This window comes from Alosa alosa, chromosome 1 (genome assembly GCF_017589495.1).
Source record: "Alosa alosa isolate M-15738 ecotype Scorff River chromosome 1, AALO_Geno_1.1, whole genome shotgun sequence".
Taxonomy (NCBI): domain Eukaryota; kingdom Metazoa; phylum Chordata; class Actinopteri; order Clupeiformes; family Clupeidae; genus Alosa; species Alosa alosa.
Genome location: NC_063189.1, coordinates 48318557 through 48330959, shown reverse-complemented (window position 1 = coordinate 48330959; position 12403 = coordinate 48318557). Strand labels below are relative to the sequence as shown.

Here is a 12403-nt window from a genome sequence, read left to right as displayed (position 1 = left end):
CCTTGGGTGTGCCCCAGCATTCTTCTGAAACATATGGGACCCAGTGTTAATCACACACACACACACACACACACACACACACACACACACACACCCTAGCATCACAGTTTTGTACCCAGGGGTAAAGAGGAGGAGAGGGAGGGGAAAGGAGCACAGGAGGGCACAGGCTTTGCCTGCCTAGTGTCTGTCTTAAGGACCTCTTGTCAAAGCATTGAAGCAGCACCAGTTTTTAAGTGTAGTTTGCCTGAAGCGTGTTCAGCCATTTCCCTGTTCTCGGTCTCAGTCACTATTTTTTAGCTAAAAAGTACTTGCCTTTTATTTACTCATAAAATTCAGTTCTTGCCTTTGTTTGACAGTGTTAACAGATGCCGATAGGAGATGGCTCACTCTTGTTTGTATTCCATTGGGCCTAGTTTTTGTCCAGGGACAGCCTGCGATGCAGGAGGGATATGGACAGACCCACCAGCTCAACCTCCTCAGTTCCTCTGCACAACCCCCCTTCCATTACCACATGCCCCAGTGCCTGTTAAGCCCAGGATAAATATTTGTTTTGTCGGGTGCTTCTTAGCAGCCATTTCCAGCCTTGTATTAGCAAGGAAATTAGCTGATGTGCATGAAGGCTGAAGCAAATGCTCAGTCTTATACTATTGATGAAAGCATGTTTTTTTTGTGAGTCAGAATTGATTGCACAAGGTTCTGTGGAGCTCGGATTGCCATTATAAGCACTCTCTTATTGATAATCTATATAGAGTTCATGAAAATATTCAGTCAAATAGATGAATCATTTTAGTAATTGTGTACAATCTTGGTTTTATATCCTAAATGTGCTGAAATGTGTAAGCATTTTGTTACTCAGATAGGCAAACCAGTACACAGGATATTACTGCATTTGAGCAACGTCTTATCCCTGCACTCCACCAGGCTGCAATGTGTTTCGCTGCTAACAAGACGGGACAGTTTCACACAGATGGGGGCTGACCGTCCAAAGCAAAGACAGATTGTGGTATTTTAGGATGCGCAGATTGGCAGTATGAGCTCAAGGTCGGCGCGGCTCCACTACCACCCCCTCCAAGCACTCCCTTCCACTCCACCCACGCTCTCATGCCCCCACCCTCTCCAGCCCTCCCTTCCACTCCACCCACGCTCTCATGCCCCCACCCCCTTTCCTTCCCTCCTTCCTCTCCACGCTGCCAGCACTGGGCAGGGGGTAAGTAATGAGCTGTGACTAGGTCCCGCTCGCTCACTGGAGAAAAAGCCAAATGTTTACTCTGTCTAAGACAATGCACAGGGCAAACTGGGGGCCTCTTGACTTCTGCTGCTGGGATACCTCTTGGAGGATCCCAGGGAGGACATCTCTGGTGCCCATTAAATTGGTGACAGTTAGATTTATGATATTTCTTCCTGAACCATGCATGCAGAGTGTTAAAAAACACCACTATTTCACCACCATACCATTCAATACTGACAGCTTTAGGTTTGGTTTTTCCTGCCATTAACTTGGAGACATTCTGCTGTATATTTGGCATGGGGGTATTTCAAAACAAAGTGCAAATAATGAAGACATGCTGATGAATGTGAAAGCACCAAAAAAATAGCTGCTGCTGTTGAATTTTGAGCTGAATGTTGGTATGTGCTGAACGAAATGACTGAATCACTCTCTTCGATAGGCAGCTCCAAAAATATTCAACTTCATCTGTACTGTTTAATATCCAAAATGAAATGTGTAATTGTTTATAGGATGGGTGATTCACAGCCATCTGTGGCTTTTTTTTGTGAGTAAAAAAATGCTTAAACATTGTCCAGTGATTCAGGAATGAATTGCCTACTGTTGTTCAGTCACAAATGAGGCTACTTTAAATATGCTGTATGTATCACCAAACATAATACCAGAATATTATTACTAGTATATCAGACATCTCAACAATATCAAAGGCCGGGATGTTCCAACCCCATGTTTAATGACTGCGTAGTGCGTGTGTGTAGTCTGAATGCGATTGAAATTTCAGGATTTCCCCCCTATATCATAACATAGTCTCAACAATATTATGTCTATTACCTACCATTAGTGTTCTTCTTGTAGCCTAGAATTTGTCATTATATCAAAAGTTCTGTTAGTTCATCTGATAAAAAAAAAAAAATGATCACGTGTATGAAAAAGTTGTAGATTGAATACCTTTGTGATGTGAGACACATTACCTTACAATAATAATAATAAGTGTGTGACACGCAGTGAACCAGAGTGCTATATTCTTTCCTTAAGGTGAGGTGTATGCCGTGAGGCAAAGTGATGTTGTCGTGCCATTGAATTTTGAGGAACCCAATGTTTTTGTACAAAATCATGAAATATGCTAGAAGGGTTTAAATGCATCTGTGGAAGCTTCTTAATTAAAAACGATTTTAGGTAGTCATATGCACAACCTTTTTTAAATAGTGTTGAGCAACTGCATAAAATCACCCGTCCCAATCAGTGGATATATAATAACTTGCCTTTCTTTTGTGCTCAGCTCATGAACACCCGTATGTACAGAAAAGGTATGGGCATATGAAAATGAAATAATGTGTGTGATATTCATCATAATCAGTAAGCATAATTCAGTGTCCCTTGGCATTTTGGTTTGACCTTTGGGGTGCCCCAAAAAGATTGAGAACCTCTGTCCTGTTCTATACATCTTTGGATGATGGGTGATTCCTGGCATGCGGCAAAATCTTAGCTTTATAACCTTTGAAAAAAATCAATATTTGTCATATTTGTAGCATTCTATCCGAATTATGACATGTTTAACTATTAAAGAATACATGTTGACATTAGTAAGCTTATTGACTCAAACTATTAACATATTACACTGCTCTTCACAATGCTTGTAGAACGCTCCATTAACTTGAATGGGATTTCCCAATGTTCTACGGTAAAATATATTCATGTAATTACCACTGAAATGGCAACAGCTTTACGTCTTTCATATCACACCGCAAGTAGTTCGGTCACTTCTAGCATTGAAACTTCATTCAAAAGGCGTTCTATAAATGATCCCAGATCCCTTACATATTTTTGGCGGAATGTACATAACATTCTAATTTAATTCCAAATTCCACCGTGTTTTGTAGACCTTGCGAGATCTATAGAATCTAATGTAAAGTCTAAGGCCTAATTCACACCAAATATTCACAATGAGACACAACCGTTGCAGAAAGGAGTTGCACTGGTGTCAATTAGATGCTGCACGTCGTTGCAAGCTGTCGCAAAGTGTTCACCATGTCTAGTCAAGTCGCTAGGTGTTCACCATGTCTAGTCAAGTCTCAAAGTGTTCACCATGTCTAGTGGCAGTTGCAAAGTGTTCACCATTTCTAGTCAAGTCGCAAAGTGTTCACCATGTCTAGTCGCAGTTGCAAGGTTGCTGGTTTAAAATGTTGCAGCTCATCTCGTCGCGAATCTTTGGTGTGAATTGGGCTTGACAGTGTGAGGCATTTTGAGCCCTAACTCTTTGAATTATCAACTTTTAAAAAACAATCCTTCTAGAGATTAACTTTTATAATGATCTCAGACATGATTTTAAAGTGTTTTGATTGGACTGTCTCCATAACATAATCAATCAGGGTGGAACTTTAAGGGTATCCAGTGCAGTTCTGGGTGTTTTTTTCTGCTACTGGGCTCCCCCTACAGTTGTGGAGTATTTGTATTTTACACAATTGAGGTAAACATCACTCATGCTTGCACCCTTCCCCTTAGACATGGTAGGCTACATGTGTATTTGTTTACAAACTGGCAAAGATAGACAATATAATATTACATGATTTCATACAAATAGGCTATTGCACAAATGGCATAAAGCAATGTGTGAATTGGTGAAACTCTGAATCGGGGAAGAGCAAAGTTGCAAGGCTGGTTCTCCGACAGGTAAGGTTCCCCTTAGACATGGTACATGTGTATTTGTTTACAAACCGGCAAAGATAGACAATGTAATATTACATGATTTCATACAAATAGGCTATTGCACATTTGGCATAAAGCAATTGGTGAAACTCTGAATCGGGGGAGAGCGAAGTTGCAAGGCTGGTTCTCCGTAGACAGGTAGGGTATGGCTGGATTGATGGATCATTCTTCCTATTACAAGTTTCTTTACCTTCAAAATGACGTAGAAGCTTATGTTAAGAACTTGCATAGGATGCAAGTGACAGTAATTGACTCAGTTTGCAGTTGAATTCCAATTGAAAAATCAATAAATAAATAAATAAATAATGCTCTCACTTCCTGAGAATGGTCTCCTTGGAATTAAAGTCTTTTCTGGAGGCAAGAAAGTACATACTAACAGGGTGAAAGAGGATGGCTTCAGGACCACATAACAAATGAAGAACATGAAATGAAGAACATAGTAATGAAGTGGAATCACTAAATATATCATTTTGAATGACCATTACATCTACTGTAGTAATGAAGTGGAATCACTAAATATATCATTCAAGATGTTTGTTGTTAATGTGACTCAATTTAGAAAAAAATAAGAGTAAGCAAATCATCTGGAGATTAAATGTCACCACATACTGGGAATCACCCATCTGTACCCCGCCCTCTCTGATAGTGCTGATAGCTGTGTATTATTCATACTTCTATCCCCTTCTTTTATGTCCTCAGGGCTCTCTGAGTGACCACTCTTAAGCCTTCTTACACAGAGTATTGTATAATTCATTAGCAGAGAGGACCACAGGAATGAAAAATGCTGGAGAAAGAACATTTAGAGGAGGAAGGAGATAGAGGTGAAGACACTCCTGAAACATTAGATGTAAATCTTTAGATCCTAGATCCAGCCTTGCCAAACGTTCTCAGAGGCAGTTGTTTGTCATCTTTAAATGTGTTAAATGTGCATGTGTTTGCATTGATGATTTCATCCTGTGTGTCCTCAGTTCTTGTGCCACTCATTCTGGCCAGCAGTGGCCATCAGACAACTATCCCCCAAACATTCAGAACATTCAGGTAGTTAAACATTTTTTTACATAATTTGTGACTGATTGTTCAAACCCTTGGGTATGAACGCACATGTATCTCTCTCTCCTTTCTGGCTCTTTAAATATGCAGTGCAGCATATTCACCAGTAGAAGAACTCTGCGTGAGTGTTTGCACTATAAGCATGAGCATGACATCGTCACCACTAGAAGGTCACTGTCACCACCCATACACACACAGTCATCTGTGTGTGGAAGAACTGATATTTAGCTTCCTGGGAACCCGATGAGGTTATGGCTCTACTCATCCATCATCAGCTCTCGTCTTCTGTTCACGTGTCATTCTGCAGGCTGCAGCCTTCTCCTCCTCCAGCCCTACACAACTGGGCATGTTCCACGCTCCTTCAATGCATTGTTTTGATTGTTAAATATGTCATTATTTTATAACCCATGATTATTATATTATATTATATTATATTATATTATATTATAATATATTATATTATATTATATTAGATTAGATTATATATATATATATATGTAAATGTTATAACATAAAATTATATCATAATATGTTTTAAAACATGTTTTTCTTCTGTGTATCAATTGCTTTCACAAGGTTCTGTGCAGTTTTGAGAGTGCTATTATCAACTCTCTCAGGATCCTTTTGAGGGAGTGCCTCTTGTTCCACGGGGTTCCTCTCAGGCAGATGGCAGGTGCACAATATCTGAGCTGGCTGCCCCACTTCAGATAGAGACATCCGCCGTCCACTGTGACAGGGCTTTCAATATTTCAGTAACCTTGCACCCAGCAGGGGAGGGCTTTTTTTCTTTTGTTACATACAATTTTTAATTTGCGGACATCAAGGTCTACCAATATCTTCTTGCTACAACTGATAAACAGTGTAAAGGGTACTAATAGTCCATAGAGAAACAACATATGAAGAAGGAGTATTTTAATCCTCCACTTCTTCATGGGCTTTTATTGTGATTTCTTGCACATGTTGAGACTGCCTTTGAACAGAGCACTCTGAAACATCTTTTTTTGTAATTTTCAAGGTCCTTGGTTGATAAAATGAATATTGTTACAGAATGCACTACTACCTGTCCAAAATACAAATATGACCATATGACCAAATGTTCCAGTTTGTATGTTTATATGTGATAAATGCTATTCAGTCTTCAGCAGATTTGCCCATGTGAAATCACACATTCAAATTATATCTGCCAAGTGTAAAATATTCTAATTAAAGTCTGCCACATCGGCATGGTGAGATTCTGTGTACTGTGAAATCCCACCTTAACTTATTTCAGTGCTGTGGTCTACATGGTTTACACCTCCAGAAGGACAGATGTGCTCTCAGCACTGGGGGCGGGGAGCTCACAAGCGGCACAACTGCTGCTGCAACCAGGCCACGCAGGGCGAGGGAGAGAGAGCGCGGGGTGATTTACAGGAGGGAGCAGCTGCAATTCCTATGCCATTAATACCCCAGCACGCCTCTCTCCTTCCAATTAAACCGAGGATGTGTTTTTATTAAGGACTGCTCATATATATATATAGCTAAGGTGGGACTGATCCTGCTGCTGCTGCAGTGGGGAGGAGGGGATGGGGGACTGAGCTGCCTGTGGATGGACAACATCTTCACTTCTTTTCAGGGCCATGACCGTGGCTGGGTGTTATGTTGTGACTACAAAGAGAGATTCTACAGACAAATCATGTACATGCACAAATCATGATGCTCTACTCTCTGCAGTTAGTGTCAATACTAAATAAATGATTATGCACTGCTCTCATCCCTGCTTCAGGAGCTCTAGGACAGGCACAAACACTTGACGTAAGTGGCTTCTCAATTTATGACATTATGTACCTAGAGAAAGTAACAGCCTGAGAATTGCCAAGGAATGATGCAGAGGATAGAAAGTAGTGTGATGCTCTAGGCTTTCACACGGTCAGACACCGGATGAGATGGAAACCAGACTCCTGATCGCTCTGTATTGATTTTTAAAATGATGCGCTTGAGTGCCTTATGCAGAGTATGGCAAACCCCTATGCAACAGTCTGGATAAGACCAAGCATGAAAGAAGAATCCATGACCCATTCATATAACTCACTTAGCTGCTCTTTACATATCATATTAGTGCTACTGTCGGGTGGAAACCTTGTATGTCTAAATCCATTATATCCATTGTATTTTTCTCCAAAACAAATATGGAGTAATGAGGTTTCCACCCAAAAGCAACACAATGCTCAGAGCATTCAGTCCTTTTGGCAGCAGCAGAGACATCTCGAAAGCAGTCAGATCTGGTCTCAACAAAAAGATTCAACAGCGAAACTGAAAATATTGCTCTTGATCTCGTGCTACCCTTGTCCCTGAGAACAGATTGTAAATTTTACATGAAATAATGCAAGTTGTCTGTTCCATCATACATCACTGGAGTAACAGGAACAGTGGTTGTCATGGAAACCATGTACTTTTCCACACAACTGAGGAACATCGACATTTGTGCTAAAATATGGATAAGAAAAACAATGCACTCTTTCAGAATTGACCACAGCTTGCAATATATTGCATGCATTTGTGCAAAGCCTTCTCTAACTCACCTAATGCATAATCACTTGCCTTGTGAATGACAGCAATTACGCCTAATGCTCATGGGATGAGTTATATGTCATACAAGATGGTTCTCTCTGCCAATGCGATAGAAACTAGGGGTTCTGTCACTTTTGGGATATGCTTATGCTCATTTCTCATTCAAACTTGATAAGCTTCCATTCCTGAAATACATTTCTGTTCATTATGACTTAAAAAAAACCTTTAAACATAAAATTAGGCCATGAAAGTGACAGATTTTGGTTGGTTTCAAGGGGCAGGCATAAGCCTAAACTGAGTCACAGGTGTTCATGGTTTTCCCTGCAGTTACAATAATTGACATTTATTTACATTTACATTTATTACCAAACTCTGATTAGCCAAGTGCTGAACATGGCTATTTGTGCAATATCAATACCAGGCTTACAAAACATCAAGAGAAACATTCAGTGAAAATGTGGCGCAACCTTTCAGATAATTTATTCTGAATGGGCTGATCACATTATGCTAAAAATCCACTGTCATACAGAATATTGTTAAAAATGTCACCTGAATTGTAATTTGTAACTTAAATTTGTCTTCATTGTGTCTATCTAACATAGATTTTAGAAACACATTGATACCCATTGAAACATAGAAGTGTAATATGTTTTACTTTCCTTGGTGTTATTGTAACCAGACATATTTGATAGCAATTTAAAATTTATTCATATGTATGTACAAATTAGGTATGACATGTAAAGCATATCAAAAGTGCAAAACAAAGTATGTCCAAGCAAACAAACTTGAAGTAAATCACAGGACTCTTTGTTACCACAGCAATACACATGAAAACATATCGCCATTTTTTGTGAGAATAGACAGCATTTGCTAATTTGATTTAGGTGAGTTCTTAAGACCTGATATTTCCTGAGTTTGAACTTATTTTCTAAATGCCCCAACATACTCTAGAGATATCTTTCAACCAGGGTTGTGCACAATTCGAATTGCAATTCTGTTTCCTGTTTGCTACCTCAATTGAAATGCAAGTGAAATTCAAGAATTGAATTGGAATTTAAGAGCCAGTTTCAATTCAATTCTGGAATTTTGCACAAGCCTGCTTTCAACTCAACTAGGTCAACATCAAAACTGACAACAAACTAAAAAAAGAAAATTGTGCAATACACTTTAACAGAAAATACTATAATCACTTGTCATTGAATAATGCTTGAAAAGCAGCCGATCTTATCATGCATTAAAAACCTGGCAAACCACAGTAAATACTTTTTTTGCGATAATGGCCTGTTGTCCCATGCCATAACTCCATAATTACTGTTTAATGCACTGCTTCCTATGAGATGTAGATGCCTATTAGGCAAAATTGGCAGTCCTTGGCTTTGTTTTATTTTGTTTTCTCGTCTCAGTAAAAAAGCCATGTCACCAGTGTAGAAAGAGCTGTAAACATTATCGTTACTCCATAAGACAAGCTATGTTTAAATGCCCTGCTGTTTCCTCCACACAGTTCAAATAGGCTCCCCTCAAAGTTCAAGCTCCTGGATTGCTGTTTCAGTTGCTCCCAGATCACAGTTGCCCCCTCTTGGCAATCTGCGAGTGCTGTGGTGGCACAAGAGTGAAAGTCATCCCAATACCTGCAAAATGGGGAAAAACATCACAATTCCAACATATGAAGAACTGAAATGTGCTGTGCTTCTTTCTCTCTATCTGTCTTTCTGTTTGTCTCTGTTTATATCTGTCATTCCAATGTGTGTGTGTGTGTAGACTCAGACAACCCGAATCAATAAATTGCAAGGACCTCTCAAGTGACCTTTCCCAATTAAGGGATGGATGACCTATTCAGTCTGGGAAATACAATGACTATAACTATTCACATTTTCATCTTGACACAGTTAATGACCAGCTGCAGATGACCAGACTACAAATATGTTTCTGAATTATTCTGTGTATGGTGCCCTGCCACAGATTTACCTATGGACTGCTTAAGTTCTGATGGTAGTGGTAGCCTAATGACTACACAACGACTGGTGGAACAACTGGTCATCGACCATCCCTTCAATAAGTCAGTCTAGCAAAGTAAGCTACCCAGGCTGTTAGATGATTTACCTGGTTGTATAAGAATGTGGTGCATGAGATGCTTGTCCAATAATATAAAATCGCGAATGTTTCTCTAAATGTGGTGTATTTGTCATCGTATGATGAGCCCTGCAGTGACGCAGACTGAAACGTGCTTAGGCCATCTGCCTCATTCTTGGCAAGTTACCCATGGGCCTGTCCCTGGTTGCGCCTGCGCCCACTCACTCTTTTCAGTCCTACTTTTACTTTTTAGTCCTGACGTTTTCAATGTTTCAGAAACAAACAAAAAAAACACTCAGTCTCGAAAGGGATAATACATACGAGCAGAGGGTCTGAAGGTTTTCTCTGTCGTTGAGGGCCTGAGGGTAGTTGACCATGTTTTCTCCCAGGTTTAGCAAGCAGTCAGAGAAACCCTTGAATACCGCGTCACATGCAGCATCTACCGAGTCAGGCCTAGAGGCTGAAAAAGATGACAAAAAATGACAGACATTATCATTGCAGTTAAATAGATTGGGCTACATTGAGTTTCTGTCAAATGTGAATCTAGTAGGCTACAGACTCAATAGACTGGAAAAGTTCCCTTAAAATGATTGAAGGCGATATGTAGGCCTATAGATGCATAAAGTTGGTTGGTTCATTGGATTGGATCTAGAGACGAAGAGCAGCTCAGATAGGCCTACACAATATGGTTATGTTATGGTCATCTGATTGAATATAACAAGTCATGTAAGTGTTGCTTTCAAAGAAAAAGCAGGCAGTAATTGACAAGCACACAAGGAACGTGAAAACGCACTTCAGTCTCCAAAGGGCAAAGAGTTTAGTAGACCAACTAGGCGTGGGTGAGTGATTACTGTACAAAGGGAATTCCAGAATGGTATTTTCGAATCAATAACTTGATAAAGCGAACATTTGCAATCACATTAAGCTGAATAGTATTTCACATGGATCCCCAAATGCCTTTCGTCATCCAACCATAGGTCTCCCAAAGGCATATAAAACACCAATTACCGCCAATTACACATGCAAACTAGTCATTAAATCTGGGGTAGCCTATGACAGGCCTGAAGTTTGATGAGACAGCCTAGGCTACATTTTCGGATTGAAAGTTTTTGGGTTTAACCTTAAAGTTTGTTCATTATTAAATGTAGGCTTGTAGATTGTTAATCTCATTTTTTTTTATTTTACTAATTACGTGTAAGCTACCATTGATGTAGGCTATTCATCATAATATTTCATTAGGGCATTTTATTTCAGATGGGACGACCTCTTATGTCGTTTTTCCCATTTCAGTCTAGAAGACTTTGTTTGCAGGTCAGATGATTGGCTAAGCTATCAAAAAAAGCCCATGCAGTCTTCAGTAATGCCCCAGTTTTACGATAGCCTACTTCATTTAACTGTCATAATGCTTAAAATTCAACAATTCAGTTTATAACCTACTTTGCAATTCACAATAATTTAAGAATGGGTGGACATTCGACAGAAAAGTAAAACGTCTTACCTATCAGTTCCAAAAAAAGGAGTAATAAGATAAATTTACTGGCCAAACTTAGTCCCATCGTACAATCAGTTCAACCAATCGAATATGACGTGTTGCATGGAGACACAAGTAATTATATTGGAAGACATCTCCTAGGAGTTCAGGATGCCCAAGGTCCTCTTGGTCGTCTTCGCCTGTCTCTGCCTGTCTGCAGCTGATAAGGCGAGGCGAAGTGCAGCGTGAGCGGTAGTGCACATCACTAGACAAGGGTGGAGTTGCCAGCGATGATTCAGTGACGTAAATATTAGACGGATGCACTCCCTCCTACACCCTCCAACGCTTTCGCTGTTTCTTTTCTTAAAAGGTCACGAGTCAGAGTGGTAACAGCAGGAATCAGGGAGTTGTGCCATATGGATATGTGCGTAGACAGTTCAAGTGATTGGTAATTTGACAGGTAATCGCCAAAAATAAACTGATGGACTTTTTGTCGTGAAGTAGCCTACCCTACCTTTTGGGTAAACTCAGATGACTGTCATAACGACTGCATTTGGCATGTAGGGCAAGGTATGTGCTTGGGAATTGTCCCATGTTGTCTGACCCATGGTCTGAGCGCAAGCACCCGACTGTGAGGTAATTGGGTCCCTTGACATTTGCTGCCGAGATTGCATTCACCACTTACAGGATGTAGTGGGGGCTCGTGACAATAAGAGCAAGTCAACATGGCATACAAAACACTCCTGTGTCCAAAACAACAACAAAACAAACAGTATTGTGTTTCAAATTAAGAAGCCCCCTTGCCATTTGTGGCTATACATTCCATGAGAAGTTTGTTTCCTGTAAAATTGTAAAGTAAATGGAGAAAGTCCTTGGGTCATAACTTTCTCAAAGAGCTGCACATTATCATTTAAAATATCTGTTGTTATGTTGAAGATAGAACCTAAAGCTTCTGTAACCATTACACAAACATGACTTATTAAGACAGTCTGAAAGATACAAAATGGATTCAACAACAGATGCGTAGAAAACATACAGAAATGACTAACAGAATAAAAAAATCACTGACCGTAGGCGAGGCAATGGCAGATGCGTCCGGACTAGATCATCAGAATTGTCACCCATGACATACATCGACCAGCAAATAATTACTCATGTTTCCATATCAGTATAGCAAGCACTTTTATGTAAAGCATCAGAGTGCTATTAGAGCCAGAAGTTGAACCAATGGCAGTAATGCTGTAAAACAGCTTCCCTCTAATTAAAACCATATAAGTGCAGAGTATTGTGAGTAAAAAGAGAAATAAACTAAATGCGCTGGAGTAACCAGTGCT

The 12403-nt window shown here is 39.9% G+C and overlaps 1 protein-coding gene across 1 annotated transcript; it reads right to left on the bottom strand.

Annotated features, from left to right (window-relative positions):
- Positions 1–8212: 8212 nt before the first annotated feature.
- nrn1b (neuritin 1b) lies at positions 8213–11321 on the bottom strand. Its single transcript, XM_048253286.1, has 3 exons — positions 11097–11321; positions 9920–10058; positions 8213–9156 (listed from the first exon to the last, which is right to left on the bottom strand). Exons 1-3 carry the CDS (start codon positions 11152–11154, stop codon positions 8928–8930), a joined length of 426 nt encoding a protein of 141 aa, XP_048109243.1. The 5' UTR covers positions 11155–11321; the 3' UTR covers positions 8213–8927.
- Between the last annotated feature and the right edge of the window lie 1082 nt (positions 11322–12403).